This window comes from Rousettus aegyptiacus, unplaced genomic scaffold (genome assembly GCF_014176215.1).
Source record: "Rousettus aegyptiacus isolate mRouAeg1 unplaced genomic scaffold, mRouAeg1.p scaffold_m13_p_10, whole genome shotgun sequence".
Classification (NCBI taxonomy): domain Eukaryota; kingdom Metazoa; phylum Chordata; class Mammalia; order Chiroptera; family Pteropodidae; genus Rousettus; species Rousettus aegyptiacus.
The window spans coordinates 26,016,094-26,038,964 of NW_023416285.1; the positions used below are offsets into that span (position 1 = coordinate 26,016,094).

Here is a 22,871-nt window from a genome sequence, read left to right on the forward strand (position 1 = left end):
TAAGTGAGTATTTTCTTAATAACTTGGCGAAATCTTGACAATGAAATCAGATTTTTTAAAAAATTAACTCTTTAATTTTTTTTCAGTAAACAAAAGTAGTAGAAAAGCATTTTAAGTTAATTATGTTTTAGGACTGCCTATAAAGAAAAACCGTCTTTCTAGTTTGTACTAGACTTTATTTTTGCTTCAATACAAAACTTTAATACCATTGTTTGACTTGATGTTTTACCCTGGTAAATGATCTTTTATTTGTGAGTGGATTTTGTGCATTAGAAATATCAGGAAACTAAAAGCAATTGAAAATACCAGTAAATGGTTTAGTTTGTGGAATGCTCTCTCTCCTTGCAGTTTGCTCAGTTTTATTAGCTGAGCTCTTTTTGTCATCCTATTTTCTGCTTTAACTGAAAAATACGTGATTGTTTGGGTAGAAGATCCAATCTCCATAAGTACTTTGAGAGATTAATTTTAGGAAACTTATTTCAGGTTTTCTCAGCAAGTTAGAGAGCTGCATAAATTATATAAAATTACACTGATATATTGCAGTAGCATAAGAGAGATTACTAGTCAAATGAATAAACAAATTTACAAAGTAAGATTTCTTTCATCACTTTATTTCCTTTTGTCTCCTTTTTCCTTCCTCTGCCTCTTGGTTTACTTAGTACCATTACTGTGTTAATATTAACGATTAGTCTCTTCTCAAGAAAATAATCCAGGATGATGTTTTCCATTGTGCCCAGTTTATTTCTCTGTGTGAAGGTCTCTAGCACCAGGCCAGTGTGTCTGATTTAGGAAAGCTGTCAGCTGGCAGAGGAAGTGTGACTTCTTGCCTAGCTTAAACTTCCATTGCTGACCCAGACATGCCATTTTCCAAGGCTCGATTGGCTCATTGTGTTTATTCTTCTGGTACTAAGAACTAAGTCTCAGGTAACTTTTTCACTTTTCTTTTCTGCTACCCCCCCTCCTCCCTCAATTCTTTTTATAAGGAAAGCTACCCCCCCCCCCCCGTTCTTTTTGAAGAAAAGCATATTACCCGATTTGCCTTTAGGCTCAGGCCAAGTCCTGCTGTGTCATGCTTCTTAACTTTACACTCTGCACTTCTACAGCAATTTAAAAATAAATAAATCATCTACCCTATCCAACATAGAGGCCCTGGCTTTTTAAGGGGCTGTCGAATTTCGAAGGAAATGGAATTCCTTGACCTGCCTGTGGGCACCAACTGCACGTGTCCTGGAGGCTGGAGTGGAGGGTGGGGCGTGGCAGAAGGTGCTGAGTGCTCCTCTTGAGGTCGGGGTCCTTCAGCAAACCAGAGCAGCAGGTGTACACCTTTCTTCTCCTTTTCTTGATTTATCATTAAAAAAAAAAAAAAAAAAGAACAGGGAAATTAAAATCAGTATGTAGGTGGACGTGAATGGGAAAGAGCCTCCTAGCCTTGAATGGAAGGAAGTGAAATGGGAAACTCCACACCCAGGAGTCCGGAGGCCCCGCTGATTCAGAGCGCACGTGTGTGAGCGTGCGAGGGTGCACGTGGGTGTACGCGTGTGAGGCGCGGGCTCGGGTCTGCCGCTTCTGCCACCTCCGTGCCATCACCTCTGGCCAGCGGTTCCCCAAGCCTCGGCCAGTTCCCCCATTGACAGATTTTGCACCGAGGAAGTAGGGAAAATAAATACTTGGAAACTGCCTACTGAGGGACCTGGGGCAAGTTGTGTGCAAACATAACTGGGGCAAAGCAGTGTGCAAATTATAAGCTGTTTAAAATCCCAAATGAATGCCTTGCCCACATAAGCTATTTTGCTATATATGATATATATCAGTTATGTAAAAGGGAAATGGAAAGTTTGCAGGATATCGGCTGCTCTGTTCTCCAAATGAGGCACTGCAGCCTCAAATTCTCAATGGCAAAATAAACGTAGATAATCCTCCTTGCTTTCCATCAGAAGGAAGCTAAAAATCATACCGTAAGGTGTGCATGTGCGATTGTACAATATTATCACCATTCTCCCTGTAGACACTTAGTGTTTATGTGAGTGTGAGGAGAGGGTGAAGAGACCGAGACAGACCGACTTTCGATGTCTTGCTTTGTAGACAGGATCACGTGATGGTGGTTTCAGACTCTATGTGACCAAGTAGGAGAGCATTCCGTGCACAGCAAAGATGTATCTGAGGAAAAGACATCTGGAAATGGTCACATTTTGCGTAAATAAGGGGTACTTAGGCTCCGATATCAGGACACACTACAAACTATGAAAAAGGGCACAGGTGGGTGTTGAGGCGCAACAGTGTGAATTCTTTTTAATTTACACTGGAGAAGAGAAAGCGTGGGTGACAGATCGCTCGACTTTGGATACTTCGATTGACTTTGATGTGTTTCATGTGATATCAGACAACAGAATAGAGAAACCAAAGTTGGGGCGTCACTAGCCAACTGGATTCAGACTCCGACTGGGTTCCTTCGGCGCTTGGTCTTCTGCCATTTAAAAATAAATCAAAGTTTAAATGCTGATTATTCTCGTTCTTCAGTGTTTGAAACATGAACTATATATTACTGTTTCTATTTTGCTTATTTTTATTTGATTTTCCCCCCTCCCCTTTTCGTTCCAGTGGCATGCCCTCTCCCGTGAAGAGCAGGCTAAATATTATGAATTAGCGCGGAAGGAAAGACAGCTACATATGCAGCTTTATCCAGGCTGGTCTGCAAGAGACAATTATGTAAGGCCCTTCTGCACACCAAATGGCTCTTTACTTTCACTCATTCTTTCTTCCTGTTACTTTCATGTCTATTATGTATCTTTTTCAGAATGTATCTAATGCTTGTACTAGTTCCTATTTTTGGAAGTTAGTGAACTTTATAATAAAGATTTCATGGCTCTTGCACATTTTGAAAGCTTTTGGCTATAAGTACTAATGAATTTTTTAAGTAAAACTTTTTTAATAAAAAAACCCCACCATATCATTAAAACATTGGTGAAAACGATTTTTTTTTTTAAGCCTGTAGTCTCATGTACAGGCAACGTTAGTAATAAGTAGTTATGTTACCTTGCAATAATTTTTCTGTGGATATGTTTTTATTTTTTACTTGGCTATAAGTATGTGCGTGAGTATGTATGTGTGTATATACGTAAACTTCTGTGTCATGCTTCTTGCTATTATATATAATAAGCATTTTTCTGTTATGGCATAGCGTTTTTATATTTTAGTCTTAATGGCTATACAAGATTTTATTGAGTGAATGTCATAATTTACTTAGCCATTTTCCCTGCTTTTAGAAACTTAAGTTTCTTTCTATTTTTTTTACAATTGGAAATAATCCCGCAATGAACAAATCTATGTGTAGCAATCTGTTCTGTGTTTAGAGCTATCGTTTCTGTAGGATAGATTCACAGCTGTGGAATTGTTGAATTAAAGAGTATAAATATTTTAAAGGCTCTTAATATGTATTGTCAAATTGTTTTCTAAAAGATTATATTACTTTATAATTCTTATAAATGACGTATTCAAGTGACTGTTTTGCCAGAGGCTAATCAGAACTGGGAGAAAAAAATTTTGTTTCGTATTAATATACCTTGATGTCTATTATGTATCTTATTCAGACAGAGTAAGTACGATTGTATTTTTAAACTGCTAATTTTATTGGTAAAAATACCTCATTTATTTTGCCAATTATGTTATTAACTTTAGTTTGAACATCTTACTAATAGTCTTGATACAGCAAAGACTATCTCTAAGAAAGTATATTATAAATGATATAGAGGGGAATAATTTTGATTATTTATATTCTTAATTTAAAATTCTTAAGATAATTTTTATTTTTCATGTGAGACTGTCATTTGAAATGCCAGCTAGAACAGTCCATAAGCGAAGCTGACCCTTGTGAAAAAGGCATAGGTGACTCTGTTAATGTGTAATTTAATGTCGCGATTGCTGTAGACGGTCCCACGGGGCTGCACGAGGTCGTATGCCCTATACAGTGAGACCCCCAGACTTCTGGAGCACATCTGTTTCTTGTAACATGCTTTGGAGAACGGTTCACTATGGGTGAGGACTTGGAGCTCCAACATTGGTACAACCATGACAGAGGAGGTGCGAGTCCTACTGTTTGTTACTTACGAGCAGCAGCTCGTCAGCTCTCCTGAGTTGTTATTTTAATAACTACCATATGCCAGTTGTCAAGAACTGTTTAAATGCCTTCTGTGTTATTGTATGATCCTCACAATAATCCCACGGCATAAATGGTAGTATTGCATTTTGCACATGAGAAAATTGAGGGGTTAGGAGGGTCAAGTTAATTTGTCCGTGGCCATGTAGGGGCTTCCCCATCTAGGCAGTCTGATCAGCTCAGTCTTCCAGTGCCTTCTTAAGAAGATTGCTTTAGTCGAGGAGTTTTGTCCTCTGAACTGTGCTTCTGTTCTCTTGACTGTAATTAACATCTTCCTGGGGTAAATAAAGCCTTTGTGATGCCCTTTAAGTGGGAAGATCAGTTTCTACCTAAAGGGTTTCAAAAGTGTCCTCTTCTAACCCTGTCCTTTTGGATGTGGTTTGCCTAAAAGGGCAAATCTGACCCTCCCTCTCTGACCCATGGAAGGGCTTTGCTGTGCTGTGAATTTGTGTAGATTTAATTAGCATTGCTTGTTGAATGTCTTTGAGTGAAGTTTTGGGTTCTGATCCTTAAGTAAAGGAGTGAGTTTTCACTTTTAAAAAGAGATCAAAGAAACATATTCTCTCCCTCTTTCTCTCTGTCCTCCATGTAGAAAGATGGGAAGAAAGTTAATGTTAAGGAAACCCAGTCTAACATGAATTTACTGAAAAGATTTTCCTCTCTCTAAGGAAATTTTTTCATTTATCTCGATTTTAGGATTTCTCGAGTGAAGAAATCCTAAAACCTCACCTTTGTTCATTACAATTTTTATAATGATCGAAATAAGCCTATTAATTACTAAGGCAAACAGAAGTCAATCAAGTGGTAGCTCTTTAGCTAAAGATAGTATTCTAACATAACAGTACGAGGATAGAGTCTAAACAAGAAATATGCCTTGTATCTTAGTATATTTAGTGTCAGAATGCTATCCTAATCCTCACTGAGACATATTTAATATATTTACCATTAAATTCCCCATTCTTTGGCATCATAAATTTTATAACCTCAATTTGTTTTTATAATTTTATTTTTTGTAACTTTTATAACTGAAGTTTGCCTAAATCAACAACTGTACATATCTTCTTAGGTGAGATAGGCCAAATATTTATATTGTCATAGCTTTTAAATTTAATGCTTAATAACGTCAGTATGATATATAATTTTAATGAAAAACATTTTTATGTTTACCACACATGAATTTTGTGGGGGTTAGGGGTATAAATGAACATCAATACATCCAAACTACTTAGCTCTTTTTGTTTACTGTAAATGTAGTAAGTTCTCTTGAAACACTTGGTTTATCCCTGGAATGTAGGACAGGTCATTTCACAAAGGCGACTGCCGTCCTACACCGCACTGTTCTAGGTGTGTGCTGGGAGGCAGAGATGTTCTGAGACGCAGGTGGTGGTCTTATGAGCCATGGTCTTGTGGTGAAGGGTTAGGGACAAAGCCCGTCACAAGCTCCTGTGAAGAGTTGGGTTTCTGCAGTGAGCTCTGCCTGAAGGTAGGGTGGGAAGGGGAAGGGATGAGGGGTGGGGCAGAGAAGGTTCCTGGAAGAGATGACACTTGAGGCGAGTTTAGGGAGTTTAGAGCCCGAGTTTAGGGAGTTTAGAGCCCGAGTTTAGGGAGTTTAGAGCCCCGTGGGAGCTGAGAGGAGAAAGTGAGGAAGACTGTCTCAGATGTAAAAGGACCTCACAGCCCCTTGTGAAAATCACAGAAATTCCACTTGAAAGGGAGATAGCGGGTCCCTGTGAGAAGCATGCTCTCCCTCAGTCTGCTCCCCGCCTCCCAGAGCACCATCTTAAAGAAGACTGTCATTTTGGGTGTTCCATTTCCCAGGGCCACAGGTACCTGCTGGTTGCCATAGGGTTTGTGAGGATAGATTCGGTCAGCTTTCCAAGGCTTTATGGCTTCACCAGTGGGGTCATGTGACATGAAGAAAAACTATCTTGCCACTATGTTCAATATTATCATACAGTTTAATTTTTGTTTGTCAATGCGATTATTACAGCAGATGTAAGATAGAGATATTGGATACAATGTGTGTTCTGTTAGTTACTTGAAAATACCACCCTAATCCAGGTTGGTTCATGTAAATCAAATATGTTTGGCGTCTCTGCCCTATTACAATTATTTATTTGAGGGGAAAGTAATTATGAAGGAAAATGGAAAATTAGACCACTATAAATGGAACCTAAATTTTTAAATTTGTGATTATGATGATTTTGAGATGAATTTAAAATTGCATGTATATCCATGTTATATCTGCTTTAGGAAGCAAGGTCCTTAAGTGCCAGAAATAAGTATTTGAAATTACATTTAGTTTTCACAAGTCCTACCTTCCCCTCCTTCCACTGTCCTTGGTTGTGTTACACTTACACCATGGGGGCTGAGGGTCCTCGGTTAACATCCTTACCTTTTAATTCTATGGTGGAAATCACGGTTATGAAGATTTATCATGTATATAGGCAGAAGTGGGTTTTAAGCGTGGTGGTTAAAAACCACAGGTCTACCTCTTTAAGCGGACTTTCGTTGAAGGGGGTTCTATGGCTACAGCCCTAGGACGTCATTATCCTAGTGCGTGTGTGAGACCACTCCCAATTGAGTACTGAGGATGTTAAATATGAGGCTGTAGAGACAAAGATCACAGAGAAGTAAGAATTTATTTTCTCTTTCTCTTGCTTTCTGACTGTGTCTAGATAAATGTGTGTGAGAGAGAGAGAGAGAGAGAGAGAGAGAGAGAGAGAGAGAGAGAGAGAGAGAGAATGAAAATGCGAATGCATGAGGTATCTTTCTCTGTTGACCATATTTTTGAATCACATTCACCCGTGTGTTCCCAGGACAGTCTGTAACATGACAATGTGCCCATCTTCTTCTAGGGTAAGAAAAAGAAGAGGAAGAGAGAGAAGCTACAGGAATCTACATCAGGTAGGCACCCTGCCTCTTTCCAGCTGGTTCTCTGACAAGCGCCTTTAAAGTAGTTTGTATCTTTCTACACACTGCTTTATTCTGTAACTACAACTCGTGATATTTTAACTCTGCTTTTCCTCCTGAAATTCTTTAAAAATGTTGAAGAGACCTTTCTTTTAAATGTGGCTGTGTGAAGGTACATCTAAAACCTTTTTATTCCAACCCTGTCACCTGGAATCCTGATTGTTAGCTGTGGTTGTTTGTTTTGTTTTGTTTTTGCTCCTGTTCTATGTTCTCTTTGCTTTAACACTTCTATTTGTATAACTCTTCACAGTAAAAAAAAAAAAAAATTTATGGTGATTCTATAATATGCTACCTTATATTCCTTTGAGAATCTTTTCTGTGGTTTATGTTATTTAAAAATACAAAACATGACGATAGGGTTTATCTTTTCTATACATTAATTCAAGGCATCAGTCAGTGAGGTCCTGTTTATTTCCCCTTTTTCTTTCATTAAAAGGCCACTAGTACTGCACAAATAAAAATGGCTGGTATAAGAACCATAAAAAGTAAAGCAAACAAGTCCACGTAATGTTGTAGCTGCTACATATTTGGAATGTTCAAAAACCTCTTCAATAAAAATTTGTTAAAGACACAATTTTCTGCAGGTACAGGTCCAAGAATGACAGCTGCCTACATCTGAAACATGGTAAGAACGACTCTTTGGTCCTACTGCTGACATTCGTTATAAACAGAGGCACGTGCTTGTGACTCTCCTTGCTCACATGGATGCCGTTCAGCATTGCTCCTTTAAAGACGAAACGCCACCAAAGTCAAATTAGCGCTTTAAAAAATCTGATGGTTTTTATACCGGCTATGTATTTGCAATATAGTATGCTTTAATCTCTCCCCCTTTCCTCCTTTGCCCCTTTAATCTTTCTTCGTTCCCTTTCCCCTAACTCTCTTTTCAACCATTCCTTACTCCGACGCATGACAAATTTGCCTGCTTAAAAAACAAACAAACAACACAAACCAGCAAAACGTCATCTTCCTCAGCAAACCCAGGGCCCATTCTATCTCAGGGCTCAGCAGTTTTTGCTCTTCAGAGACTTCTCCATTGAGATGATATATAGGTACTTGAAAGTAATGTATTTGTTCCTAGTGTGGAAAGATAGATGTGCTTTATTTTTCTTTTGTTCTGTTTAAAAATATGGCATGGGGACTACTTATTTCATCAATTATATTCCGTCATTAAGTTTTTTCTTTATTGGTAACCAATGCTAGATCTTCCTTTAGTATTTATAAGTAATATTCGTTGTTATCTCTTTTTGCTCTAATTCTTTAATTTTTGACCACATAAGCACCAGGCCAGGGAATCTGGTTTTGCGCATTGATTTGGACTTTGCCAAGCTTTGAACCCATGTAGTGTGTGGATATAGTGTGTTTACATCTTCTCTCAGTGACAGTTCTTTTCAAAGGAGCCACTTTGGGTTCTACCTTCCCCAACATCCCACATCCAGGCCCTGTCAGTTCTGTTCTTTGGGTCTGTCTGGCTTTCCTCTCATACCCATCACTGCCACAGCCCAGCTCAGGTGCGAACGCCATCTGGATTATTATAACAGCCTTTGGCTCTTTTTCCTGCCTCCAGACTTTCTTTCTGTCAGTTCATCTTTGATGTTGCTCCCAGAGGGATTCACTAAAACACAAGTTGATTGTGTCACTTCCCGACTGAGAACGGTCAATGCTTTCCATCATCCAAACAGGATGAAGTGCAAAGCACTTAGTGCAGCTCTACCTCTACCCTCTCCTCAGAGTTCTGCCCTCGGTCATCCTTGTGCTCCACCTGTTCTTACCTCCTCCCTATCCCTGTGAGTCCTGTGCTCAGTCCAAGCAAAATTATTAGGCCCCCGAATAGATGGAGGCCGCTGCACAATGCGCCCTGCATTAGGAAGCCTGATTTCTGTGCCTGAGGAAGGGACTGATCAGCAGTGTGTCCAAGGAGAAGAGCATTAGCCTATAGATCACTTGGTTCTTAACTAGGTGACCCCTACTTTTTAGAACTGATTTTTTTAGAACTGCATTTTGGCTCTAAAATTTGAACAAACTTTCCCAAAGGAGCCAGCAGAAATTTTGGTACCAAATACATCTGAATTTTAAATCCACCGTTTGCCTGTGCAGTCTACTTCAGCTTTCCAATCTTCATATTCTGCATCTGTGAACCAGGAATGATAACGCCTACCACCTACAGCTGTTGGTGTGTCGCATAGCCCTGCCTCCCTCCGTCCACCCTCCCTGAGACCCGACTCGGTGTCCTCTTTTCCTGTGCAACTTTCCTCATCTTTATTCAGATTCCCCTGGTTCTTCGACATTCTGTCACCGTAGTTTCATGATATCAAAACTCTTCCAAACTCGTGCTGAGTGGCAGGCTTTTCTCTGAGTGAAAAGAGGATCGTTCCTTCCTCGAGGTGTCCAAACAGGGTGTCCAAACAACAATATCACAGATGCACATCCAACCCAACAGCTATTAATGGAGGACCTGACTGAGCGGGCCTCCTGGATTGGTTATTAGGAGCACAGAGGTGACTTCCTCACGGCCCCTGCCCCAAGAAGCTCACGGCATCGTAATAGAAGTAATTCTAGTGGCAATCGCTTTCGCAAGCTTTTGCAGGTTTTGGCATTCCCTTTTTTTTTTTTTTTTTTTTTTGGAAGGCTGCCGTCCCTGACTCCTGCATGCAGGTGTGGACGGCAGCCCTTCCATGCTCTTCCTGTACCTGGAAACCCTCCAGAGTGCGGTGTGCTGAGGCCCGGCACGCACCGACTCACTCCACCATCCAATCACCCCGAAGTCCTCCATGCTGCTTCTGTGAGAAATCGTACAGAAATGATTTTGTGTTCTTATTAACATTACATAGTGTTTTCGATGAGAAGATTAAGCCGAGTATGTTTGTCCTGGGGTGTATCCCAAACATCTTTAAAAAAAAAAAAAAAAAAAAGTCACAGCTGTCATTGTGCTTTCTTGTCACTCATTCTTTTCTAAAGGTTACAATGTCCTCACTAACCTGTACCAGAAAAACAAAACAAAGTGTCCCCCATCATCTTCAAGAAAAGATTCCCACCAGCCGCCCGCCGGGGCCGCAGACGGCAGAGGTTCACTTCCGTGGCGTGTCCAGTGATGCTGTCCCATCTCGTTGCCGGATCGGTCCCGCAGCCTTTGAAGTCACTCCCTTCCACACTGTTCTGTTTCAGAGAGCAGTGCTGGCAGTCATTTGATAAGCATTACTGAGCAGAGAGGAGCTCAGATTTGCATTCATTAAGATTTCAGTAAATTAGGAATGATAATATTCCTACTCTTCCCACTCCTCCCTCCCCACACCTTTGTTTTAGGAATTCAGAAACTTCAATATATGTAGTAGTTGACCTGTTTCATCATTACTCCACACTTATTGAGCACCTAATAAATGCCAGGTTGCATTGTAAGACTTGGAAATACGGTGCTGAAAGAGGCAAGGGAGTTCCCTGCTCTCGTAGTGCTTACATTCCTGTGAGGGTGGTTGACGAAAAATAAACAGGAAAATGTAAAAATACAAAGGAGAATGGGCTTGACGGTCTGCTCTAGGTCGGGCAGTCAGGAAGGGCCCTTCTGAGGAGGCGACACTTGGTATTCACCCACTTGGTATCCCTAAAAAATGGGGAGGGCGTTCTGTGTATGGTCAGCGGTGGCAAAGAAACAAAGACGAGGGCAACTGCTCATCGTGTTATAGAAGGAGCTCAGACTAAGAGCCCTGGCCTCGGAGTCGCCGTGTAAACCGTGTAAACCGCACGGACTGGGCCAGATCACTTCACGCCAGGGGACCTGGTTCTTCCGTTTGAGTGAGAGGGCTCGCCCAGAGGCCTCTAAGCCCCAGCTGCTTTGCTTTCCGTGGTCTACACTGCCTCCCAGCGTTATTAAAGAGACTTGGGTCTCTTTTACACTTCGTAATTTGTAGTCCTCGCCCTACGTCTGAGTGGTTTTGTCTAACTGTTAAAGCACCTGTATGATCTCGAAAACGCCCCGTGTGTGGCGTGGTGGTTTTGCAGCTCCTGCGTAGAGCGCTCCTGCCTGTCCTTTTCCTCCCCAGAGCAAGGGCCTCAGAAGCACTGGCTCCGGTGGGGTTTGATCCTCCGCTGACATGATCCTATGGCTCCTTATCTGGCAGACTACAGTCATGCATGCTAGTGCTGGCTTCGCCTTAGGAACAAACCAAAGACAGATAAAATATTTGATTAGATTCGGTCCTGCAAATAGTGCAGAATCTCACATGGCTGGTTTTCAGTTGTGACGAGAAGTTGCTTAGTAGTATTAGCTGAATTCCTCTCGTTCTTCTCTTCAGCAAGGTAGAGCCGATGGGACACAGCACCCGGGCGGGGGAGACATTGTGACTCTTAACAGGAAGAGACTTTTTTTGAGAGAATTTATTTCCTCTTACGTACACAGCGAAATTTAACATTATTTTGGTGTCCTTAAAGAAAATTCTTACATCTGTGTATGTAGCTAAAATGCTAGATAATGCTCATCACTAGTGTGGGACAATGAACTATAAAGAAAATACCCCAGCTAATAAGGAAAAGACTCCTCAGGGAACCAAAAAGCCCTCTGAAAAGTTGTGTTTCTACTCCTTAAAAGATATATGTTTCATCTAATGCTTTTGGCGGGGGGGGGGGCGGGGGGGGAGGGGTAGAGGCGGGAAATACCATTGCAATTGCCTCATGCGGCCTAAAGTAGATATTGGCTCTTTAAACAGTTCCTCAGACACCAGCTGTGTCCCTATCTCCCAGTGTGGTTCTACTTTTGTGTGTTATAAGAGGATTCACTCCGGTGAAATCATATTGAAACAAATCAGCATTAACCTTAGTCTCAACACCTCGCAGCAACTTCCAGGATAATTAGAAATGGGATCCGTAAAAGACTTCCCTCCAGGTCGGTGGAGGTGATTTCTGAGCTGTGGGTCTTTCAGGAAAGCCAAGTTCATCCTTAGCTGTTTGGACTAACTTGTCACTTGTGGGAATGCTGGGAGCCCAGGGCTGCAGGGTTGAGACTGTGTGCATTCCCCGGGTCCAGCCGGAAGGCCGGTACCATGAACACCAGCCATTTGTTTATTCACTCTAAGTCAAGAGCTGTGTTAGGCAGTTGGGGTACTTGCTGAATAGACCTGGTCCGTACTGGAGAGCTTCCAGTTTAAGGAAGACATAGACGTAAGACATAGAATGGGTACTTATAGAATAATAATGTTTTATGCTATGAAGGAGGTGCATTATGTAAAAATAAGGAGAACTGGAAGCATGTACATCAGAGCGTGATCAAAAAATGCTTCCTGGAGTACGTAACGCTAAAGCTGTCCCGTCGTGAGGGGATTCTTGGGTTTGATGGAATGGTGATTGAGTTGCTGTGAGTTTCCGGTATTTTTGTACGTGTTTGATTTGGAATACATAACATCTCGAGTTTGTCAGAAGTCAGAAATTATCATCAAATACTGAACTTTCTTTCTGACTTAAGAGTCAATGTTCAAAATTCCATAGTGTTCCTATACTCTAATGATGAAGTATCAGAAAAAGTGGAAAAAATAATTCCTTTTGCAATTGCAACAAAAAGAATCCCTAGGAATAAATCTAACAAAACATGTGAAGGGTCTATATGATGAAGTCTATAAGACCTCTTAAAAGAAACCGAAGAAGGTACAAAGAAATGGAAAGATAGTCTGTGTTCTTAGATTGGAAGAATCAACATAGTTAAAATGACCATATTACCTAAAGCATTATACGGATTAATGCTATCCCTATCAAAATCCCATTGGCATTTTTTAAAGAAATCGAACAAAAGATTTGTAAGGAATTAAAGGAGCAAATAATTAGAATTTTTAAAAAACTGGAGAGAATTATCACTCTGAGTTTACTAATTTAAAAACATAACACCACAAATTGGTTAATGTTTATTTTAGCAAAACAAACACAAAAAGCCCACCGTCTTAAAATTATATAGATTGAAAAGATATTCTTGTGATATTTCAATGTATTTCCTTTGATTACATGATGTCAAAGAACTAGTTAAAAAGTAGAAACAAGCTACCTTTTAAAATAAAAAACCTCCGGTTTTTAAACATACAGAGAGATACACATACAGTCACAGACACACACAGGCACTCAGGTACAGACATACACACTGTGTTTTTGGCTCTGGCATAATCTTTGTCTTATATACTGCCTGAAAAATTAAAATGTTTTTACCAAATAAAAACTTTAACCTGAACTTTCTTGAAGCCAAGAGACACATGAGAAAAGTAATTTCTAATAGAGTAGAGAATGTAACAACAGTTAATTGTGCAGTGGTAGGATTCATATCTTGGAAAAAAATTGTTTCTAGCTTTCCATTTGATGGTGGTGTTTGAGAGCCTGATGAGGTGGTTAAGGTTTGGGAACTTGGGGCACCTGTGAAGCCTCCCTACAGAGCTGACTGTCTAGAATGGGACTGAAGATGCCTTCAGGACTGGTGACAGGACTGTGACCCTGAAGGGTCCCCCCGGAGCTATGCCCGAAGCCTGAGGTTTACCTACCTTGTAGAGTCAGGGAGCAGTCTGAGTATTTTCAGTAGTCTCTCTGAGAAAAATGTTTATTTTATATAGTTTTTGAAGCTCGCCCTGGTGAGTTTGACGTTTTTTCCTAATCCTTGTTCTAAATCGTGTTCCGCAAGTATAATTCTAGTCACCCGCATTAAGTATCAGTGTGCCTCTGGATATTTGTTTCTGGGTTGGCATGTGCTTACAAAGTAATAAAATTGGAAGCAGCTAGAAAATCTTAAGGCTTGTCTGAAGTCTCAAAGTAAAAATTAAAGTTTAGACAGTCAGAAAGTGAAAAGATGACTTTGTTTTCCGTTCTTCATCTTTCTGCCACATACTTAGGCACTAAGTGTGACAAGCACTTAGGAAGCCCCTGGGCCAGAATGGTCACTAAACAGGCAGGAGAAGCGCAGGTGTTAGGGGCCCTTGGGAAGGGAGCCTAAAGTCTGGAGGCGGGTGACTGTCAGATAAGGGAGACCTAGGGATGACAGCAGCCCTGGCAGTGGTGGCTGTGTGGCCTCCATGGGGCCCCAGTTGACATTTTCCGGGAAAACATCTGCACCCTGCTCAGCGCCATCCCAGAGCCCCCGCCCGTAGTGGTCCTTCGAACGGAGGTCTCGCCCAGGGGCACCTTCTGCCTGCCATGAGGAGCAGAAGCCGCCCACGCTGGCTGAAGGAGGGAAGAGGAGCATCCTGTGGAAGCCAGAGACAGTTGGGCCAAGGAGAGTACTAGGAGATGGCCTTGGAAAGGTGTCCAAATGCGTTTCCTGCCTCTTACATCCGTCCATCCCTGAAAATGGCTTCCTTCTCCCTTCCACAGATCGACTTCCTCCGTTCTTTGAATCACGTGTCCAGAACTCCCAAGCCTACGTGTGTCATTACTGTGTCGGTCTCCCAAGGACGTGGTGATTCTTCCAGATCCCAAAACATCTGCACCCTGGATGTTTTGGGATCCTGGAAGAATCCAGATCCCAAAACATCTGGATAGCCCAGGGTGGTCAGACTTCTGCCCCAGTCGGTCATCAGCCGTGGCCAGAGGGGAGGGTCACTCTGTCAGGGCCCACTGCTCTAACGTGGGTGTGAGGAGCGGGGATGAGAGGGGCCCTGGGCGGCGAGCCAGCAGGTGCGCCCTGCGGCTCACTCGTCAGCTGGAGGCTGGGTTAGCAGACAGGGCAGTTTTATCTAGGTAGTTGTGTGCTAGTGAGGAAATTGGGAGGGGGTGACGCACGTGCTGCAATGTCCTTGCCATCGATTCTTGTTCCCTATGTAACGGTCACAAGAGCCTGAATTGTGTTTAAGCTGCTTTGGGAAACAACCAGGGAGCTGGGCCCTTGGCTAGACTGATCACTTGCCATTAAAAAATAGCAGCATGAGGCGCGATGAAACCCTCTTGAGACATAACATTTAGTGCTGTTCAGGAAAGCCCATGCAGTGGAATTAAGATCAGTGCACTTGAGAATAGTGGCTAGAAAAAAAAAAAAAAAAGTATTTTAGATAAATTGTTTGATAGGATGTGTTCTTCTCACTGAGCCATCTGAAACTGTAGAGGAAATCAGCCCTTCTGGACAGTGGGGTTTCCCAGAGAACTCTAGTTTTACCTCTTTATCAAAACGTGTAATTTTTAACTCTTTTGGGTGCAACTCTTCAACAGGTATGTGCAAATTTAATATTTCTTAGTACCGCACACCATTATTCTACAGTATATATAAATGTGGCCTATAGTATATGCTAAGAAATTGGTGCTGTTTGCCGCTATTTAATTATCCCAAATCATGTCGGATTTTTAAAAATCTGCTTTTTATAATTTTTTTGTGTGTCTTCCTTTTCTGTGCGGGCCCATGCCCTCCCATACAGTAGTATGTTCCTTCCGATGTTGTGTGGCTCCGAGAAGAAAACAAAGCTTATTTAGATAATACATAAATGAAACGTGAGCGGGGTCTGAGATCGGAGCGTGGAGGCTGCTCTTTCAAGGAAGGGTGAGGTGCGCTGTCTGTGTGTGTGAGCTTCTCGACAGCACTTCTGATGGCGTCGGGCCTTTTCACCTTCTTTTCCTCGGCTCCGTCCTTTGGAACTGAAGCTGCCAGGTTACCTGATGTCCAGATGAGGGAGGCGAACCTGCTGAAACTACTCGTGAGCTTCAGTAAAGCTACTTTATTCTTTTTGACACAATGAGAAAAAAGGTGCGGTGGAGAGAACCTCTGTTTAGGACTCGAAAGCCAACCCTGCCCCCTACTGGTCGGGCGACCTCAGGCGAGGTGTCAATGGCCCACAGCCCTGATCTGCTTATCTGTTAATGGGCGGAAATAGGTGGGGCTGTCGTGATGGTTACCTGACCCCGTGCAAGTCAAGCGCTTGTCTCAGTGCCTGGCGCATCAGTGCTCAGGGACAGGACATTCATTTCTTTTCTCCCTGGCCCCCCACCCCCAGCTTCCTACAGAAAGGGCCACCTTGGAATCAACAAGGCTGTGGCACACATGGCACCAGGAGGCCTGGGTACTCTCTGGGGGTCACCTCAGACTGGTCGTGTTTCGACCACATGCCTCAGTCTGGTCTAAGACAGCGGGGCCGGACGAGCTTTGGCTTGCCTGCTTCCTGCTCTGGAAGTCTGCCTTCCCTTCTTACTCCACGTTATACAAGAGTTCACACCCTGAAATCACAGGATTTTGTCAGTTCGCCCTGTGGCAAGGCAGAGAACTTAGACAATTGCCAGGAGGTGTGGAGAGCATGCCGCTGTAAGGCAGTCTTCGCAATTAAAATCTGCCTCTGTTCACCTCTCACAAAACTGATCGCTCGTATTCTCGCCTCGAATTTCATGTCATAACTGAAAAACACTTGAAGTTCCTTCGTGCTCCCTGTTGATAACATTTGAGAGGGTTTCGAAGGGAGGATCTTTTAACACACCTTTCTGGGTTCCTCACCATTTCCGGACAAGGAAAGTGATGTTGCATGGCACAAAGGTGGGCTGGTCCTCACGTGTTGTTCTTATAGACCAGCTCTGCTGCCCCCTGCTTGGCCTGGCCGCCCAAGCACACCCATCGAGTCCCCGATCACGTGCTGACCCTCCTCCCTTCCACCTTGGCTTAACTAGCCAGAGGACAGCCTGGGGAAGGGGCCAGGCTAGGCCGCAGGATGCCCAGGGCATGGGCTGGGAAGCACTCAGCTTCTGGTAGAATCTTCTGTTAGAGCTGATGGAGCAGGAATTACTGCTCCTTCCTGCTTTTCACTTTTTTTTTTTTTTTTTTTTTTTTGAAACAAGGCCTAGAAAGCCCTAATGCCTCAGAGTCGGTACTGTTTATCCCCAGAAGCAGGTCCATCTTCAAATCTTTAGATTTCCCTTTATCACTTGGGCTCTTAATGACTGTGCAGGTTGCTGGTTCCATTTGGTCAGTGGGATATTTCGTTAAGATAGGAATTTGGTCCCCGAGAGCATCCCGAGTTTCAGATGGATGGTGCCGCCCTCAGATCCACCCTGCGGATGGCCCACCCGGCGGCCAGCAGTGACTCCTGGCGGAGGGAGCCTGAGCCTTAACATGTAGGCGATGGGCCTCACTGGCTTCCTTTGAAGCGGGCGCAGTAATTGCCAGCAGTGACTCCTGGCGGAGGGAGCCTGAGCCTTAACATGTAGGCGATGGGCCTCACTGGCTTCCTTTGAAGCGGGCGCAGTAATTGCGGCTTTGATTACAGCGACTTCACTGGTGGATCGGGCTGCGCTGGGGCTCGCCCAGCCTGGCTCAGCCCCGCCACAGCCCCCCAGTGATGCCTTAGATGTGGGAAGTCTCCAGTCTCCGAGCCTCATGCCTGTGGTTTCTTGAAAAGACTCTTGATTTGACCAGTTTTATGTCTCTAAAGCCACCGTGGCAGGCTCCCATTTCTCCTGCTTGGAGGTAAGACCTGGTCCCGCCCTGACAACCCTGTACTCACGGGAGCCGCCAGGGTCAGACTGCCTTCCCTGACAGCGAGCTGGGTTCTTCGCCACTTCACTTAACCATTTGTTCTGCTGTTAAGAAGGCATCTCGGGATGGGACGAGCTGCTTTTTTGGTTGACAGTTGTACAGAGGATTTCTGAAGCCTACTTTTCAGAAGGATTTGCAAGAGGACACTGAAATAATGAAATGACAGTGGGGAAATGTGAGACTACCTGTAGGAAGACACGGCTTTATGAGGAGCTGTCGAGATTCTTTCCAGGGAAGTGCATATTATCATTGTGGTAAATGGTCCCTCTAAAAAGCCGAGTTGGTTTGACCTGTTATGTTAGTATTGTGCTCAGCTCAAAAGGGAAGAGGAGAAGGCTCTTCTGGGTAAGGCGAGGTGGGGGAGGGTGACGTGGTGTCCAGCTCTGCTTGAGAATGGGGGCCACAGCAAGGGCCATGGAGGTCATCTCTTCCTCATGACTTCAGAGTCAGCCTGAGGCTCGGGGCAGGCACAGATCCCAACAGAGGGCCAGTTTGGCTCCTTCTGCCAGCAGACATTTCTGGCTGCGAATGGCCAGTGCATCTGAGTCAGAGCACTTGCCTCCAGCTGCTGTGAGCTCCTGGCCCAGGGCCGCGAGGCTGGTCCCCAGCAGGAAGAGCACTCTGGGGCAAACCTTTGAGAATGTGTAGTGCAGAGGCACAGTGCCAACGGGAACTGCAGGCGCCCTCGCCACTGTCCGGCTCTGCCCTGCTCTCCTTGGAGAGGGAGGGTCCTTCGGGACGCCCACCCTCCTGTGTGAAGGGTTGGTGCTGTGCCTAAGGTTAGAAAATCGCGATGCGGCAGTGTCTTCCCGCTCAACAGGGAAAAGGAGACTAGGAATCGAAACTGTCATTGAAGACCTCAGTTGCCAGCATTCTGTGATTTCCTTCTGTTTGGTTTTTGTTTTTTCAGTAAGTCATCACAGCGACAGCTCACGCATCCCCGGGCTCACTGTGGCCCACGCACCTTGCGGGCGTTAGCCCCTCCTCCTCACAGGTCCCACACCCCAGATCCTGCTCCCTCTGTGAGCAGCACTCTGTAGACTGCACCTTGCCATCCAAAGTTTAGTTCTCATTATTAAACTATTTCAAAACTTCCTTCAATTTCTCCTCTAAGGTCTCTTTCCACTTACTTATATAAAGAGCATAAAAAGTCCACCATTGGAATTAATTTTTAAAGGAAACTTCTGCTGGTAGCAAGGACGGCACAAGCATGAAGGGTTGGGATTCATCTGAGACTGGCAGGGATCCAGATAGAGTCTGAATGAGGTGGCCTCCCCAAGTTCAAAGCCGGGGAAGCAGATGCTCTCCGGGGCGAAGGAACCAAACTTTGGGATGCTTTCACTTTCCTTTTGTCTTTGTCTCATCTGTTACAACATTATATTTTATTTCTAGCCCCTTTTTAAAAGCTCATTTAAACTTTTGGACTTGGAGATTCTCCTTTATTTGAAAGTCATTATCATCAGCAGTATCAAACAATTACTTAAATACTTGTTGAGCATACATTCCAAGGCTAACATGAGAGATCCTAGTTATTATGAAGGGAAGAAATCTTGAGAATTGTAAAATCTTAAGTAAAACCAGAGAGGCCTGTGCACCTTGGACTGTGGTGAACAGAGCACGTCCTGGGCACGGGGCTGCTGTGGGCGTGTGCGGCGCATGGGTTCATTGGAGCACAGTTCAGTTTTGTGTGAAACCAGACAGTGGCTCTCCACAGTGGACTAAAAAACTAAACACTTGCGATGACAGCGCTTTCCCTGATCCAGCCAGTGCTTGTCGTTACAATTCATGTTTGGCCATTTCATCCTGATGTTTTTCAAACATTTTTTTTTTTAACCGCGATCCAAAGTATTAAGTACATGTCACATCATAACCTTTACAAACATATACACGTACATGGAACCAAAGTAAACATTTCAGTAAAGTATACTCATTCTCTAACATGGTCTGGGGATACGGGACTACCATGGGGCAATGTGCTTTTAGCCATTACCAAATCAACCAAATGGATTAATTAAATGCAGAGATTTGAAGGCATGTGCTGTATGCAGTAGAGGTTAAAATTTTTTTAAAGGCCTGTGGCAAATTCACTTTAACAGCATTTCGTGTGTTCCTTCCTGAGGTGGAAAACGAAGCTCATTCCCAACATGCAAAGCCAAGGCAGCAGCCCCGGGACCTCTTCTGGAGATGGAAGCTTGTTGAAAACCCAGACTGTCTCCACGGCCTGCCCAGTCGACCCCAAAGGAGAATTGACACCAACTTCACCCTGAGGTCACCGCTAGAGACACTGATCCACAAAGACAATCACTGCCAAACCCCCCCTTCATCTACCACAAGAGCCAAGTTCCAAAATAGAGCATAAAGCTGTTTTTTTTGTTTGTTTGTTTTTGTTTTTTTTTTAAATTAAAAAGCACATGAGAATGCTAGCAGGCCCTGGGTCAGCTGAGCAGCTTTCCTCCCCCATGTCCGCCGTGCACTCCCCAGAGCATCTTGCATCCGTACCTGTAACCTTTGGCGAGGACGGTGACTTGGCTGCCTTTGCCTGTCATGAGCAACAGGAGCTGGCAGCCAGTGTGTCCCTCAGCGTCCCAGTGGGGACTCTGTGGAAGAGTTCCCTCTTCGTCTTCATGTTTCTTTCTCTTCCTTTTTCCTAAAGCTTTTATTTAACAGTGCAAAAGGATGAATCTTATGTTTGCTTCTTTCTTTAAACTTGAATTTTTTTTTTTTTAATTTACACGTTTTAGGTTTAATTTTCTTGTATATTTTGCTAGCTATGAGCTTTTAAGTAAAACTCAAAGATCTGGAAAAGTTTGAAATAAAAATGAAATGAAAAGAAGCCGCCTTTTTTGGGGTGACATCTTGTCCATAAGGGGCTTCTCTGTGAATGGCCTGTGACAAATAGTGGCCTCTCTTCTAAGGTGTTCAGTAGTGCTAAATAAATGTAACAGCCAAATCCATTCTGTCGGTAGCAGTCGGCAGTACTATTTTGTTTTATTTTTTGTCTGATCACTCCTTTTTTTTCAAAAAAAAAAAAAAAAAAAAGGTAAACCTTAACAGATACGTTTCAGTAGACCGGTTTGCAGTGAATTTTCATTTCTTCCCTTCTCACCTCCTTCTTGTAAAAAGCCCAGCACTTGAATTGTTATTACTTTAAATGTTCTGTATTTGTATCTGTTTTTATTAGCCAACTAGTGGGATTTTATGCCAGTTGTTAAAATGAGCATTGATGTACCATTTTCTTTTTTTTTTTAAATAGCAAGGCACAGCCTTTGCCCCATACTGTCATCTAACGTTTGTCATTCCAGTTTGAGTTAACGTGCTGAGCATTTTTTAAAAGACGCTTTGTAATAAAACATTAAAAAAAAAAAAAGTCACTTTTTAGAAGAGTGAAGTGCCTGATCATCGAGTTGGGAATGGTGAACTAAGTCCACGTGCCAGGCCAGAGCCAATTGTCCCCTTCTGAGGGTCACTGCTGGTGTAGCCTCCTCTGGGAACAGGCCGATGCCTGTCATACAAGGGGTACCTTCCCCGGGCTCTAAGACATGTGGTCAAAGGTGCTTGTATGACGTGGGCACCACCACCTCCTTCCCAGGTGTAGATAGACATCAGTGCCGAAGGGAAGAAGTGTCACCACAGTTCAGACAGGGTTGGCTCCTGAGCACCTTGAGCATCTGAGCATCCTCGTGGGCTCCGGCTGGCCGGCGGCTCGCCACCGTCTCTGCAGGTGTGCCCGTGCTTTCCGCTTCCCAGCCCAGTGGTTCTCAAGCTGGGCTCCTCAAATCCAGGTGTCCCTGTGCCGAAGGAAGGTTTTAACTGCCACTTATCTCCCCAAAGTCAACATCTTCCCAATTTCAGGTGATTTGAATTCTAGAATTCTCCCTTGAGCTGTTGTAGGTTGTTAGGTTGGTTTCTGAATTAGCCAAACAGATATATTTTGCATTCAAAGCATAGTATTTCATGGTCTTCCACAACGTTTTTCTATGCATTGAGCTAGCTTGAGAACCATCGATAAATTGGTCTGACGACTCTGGCTGAAAATCTAGTTCTATCTTTTTTCAACCTTTGATACAGCTGGGGAACAGCTGGCTACCATACTTGTAATAACCCTCCACATACTGTACTTGAAGATTGCCATTAAATCACCCCTCAGATTTCTCTTCTCCAGGCTAAGTAATCCCAATTCCTTGAACCTTTCATCATCAGTCCTTTAATCATTTTCATTACTATCCTCTGGAACCTCTCCAATTCCTCTTCATTTAGTCCTAAACTTGAGCCAGAGAAAAATGTCTATTTTATGTTCAGGGGACCTACTTGTTATAAAGATTTCATATTTGAAAATTATCTCTGAGTTTTCTTAATGTACATGAACCGAGTAGTTAGAACTGTCTGAAACCCCCACCGTGCAATTTTCAGGGGTCAACTAAGAAAATCCAATGAAATTATGTGGGAGGTGACATTTAAGTGTTACTCTTGGGGGGAGAAATGAGAAGTGGTGGCACCATATTGATTGGCTTTTCTGATTCCTAGAAACCAATTAATAATAAAAGTCTCTTCAAGTAAACAGCAAGGATATAAAGCTGAGAATTGAGTCTTGTCCAAAGCCCACTCAAGTCCTCTCCTGTGGTTCCTCCCCATTTTTATGACACAAAAAAACGAGTAAACAACACTGAAATGGGTTATTTGCATCCTCTCTGAGCTGGTCGTTCTTTCCCCAGATTCAGCCCCCTCCTGTTGTCTATACTGCTTTCAGAATAGCTTCCCAGATACCTTTGATGTCACCTCACTGCTCATTCATGGCCCATTCTGCCCAAATCCCGCTTTCTGGCACTGAAGGTACAGCAAGAGCCCCCTAGAGGTACAGACCGAGGGACGCTATCCTGGGTGTCCGTGGGTAGAGGCACTGTCCTCTGGCCATCGCTTCTGTTGATCTAGGAGTGCCCTGGCTTTCTTCCTGCAGCAGGCTTAGGGCTGAATTGTAAGCCAAGAGGAGGAGGGCGGGCCTGCCTTTTTTCTGGGAGCCAGCCTTTCTCTGAGGTCACAGCTGGCATGCTGGTCCTTAAGGAGGGGTGTTTTCTCCCGGTTTAGTTTCGTTGCTAGGATTGCTGGCAACTACCTGCGTAGCGGGAAGGAGACTTAGAACAGTTTATGGCTGCAGCTGTCCCAAGCACAATCATTCTTTCCTCTGTAGTTTGGTCTAAGGCTGTGACAATATGGTAACCTCTAATCAGGCCCGTGAGGGGTCTGCGTGGATTTCCCTTTAAAGGAAAGAAGTGAGGGAGTAATGCATGG

At 43.5% G+C, this 22,871-nt stretch overlaps 1 protein-coding gene across 8 annotated transcripts in view; it reads left to right on the forward strand.

The window, feature by feature from the left end:
- LEF1 (lymphoid enhancer binding factor 1) overlaps positions 1–20,624 on the forward strand; it is a 103,084-nt gene extending 82,460 nt beyond the window's left edge. For 4 of the 8 annotated variants that reach the window (XM_016145907.2, XM_016145936.2, XM_016145953.2 and 1 more), the window contains 4 exons: positions 2,599–2,706; positions 7,012–7,060; positions 7,711–7,751; positions 19,705–20,624. In XM_016145907.2, coding sequence (XP_016001393.2) covers positions 2,599–2,706; positions 7,012–7,060; positions 7,711–7,745 — 192 coding nt within the window. In that variant the 3' untranslated portion in view covers positions 7,746–7,751; positions 19,705–20,624. Of the gene's footprint in view, positions 1–2,598; positions 2,707–7,011; positions 7,061–7,710; positions 7,752–19,681 lie in introns of all 8 variants that reach the window. The other 4 variants (XM_016145895.2, XM_016145926.2, XM_016145945.2 and 1 more) reach the window with 2 other exon arrangements.
- Positions 20,625–22,871: the final 2,247 nt, after the last annotated feature.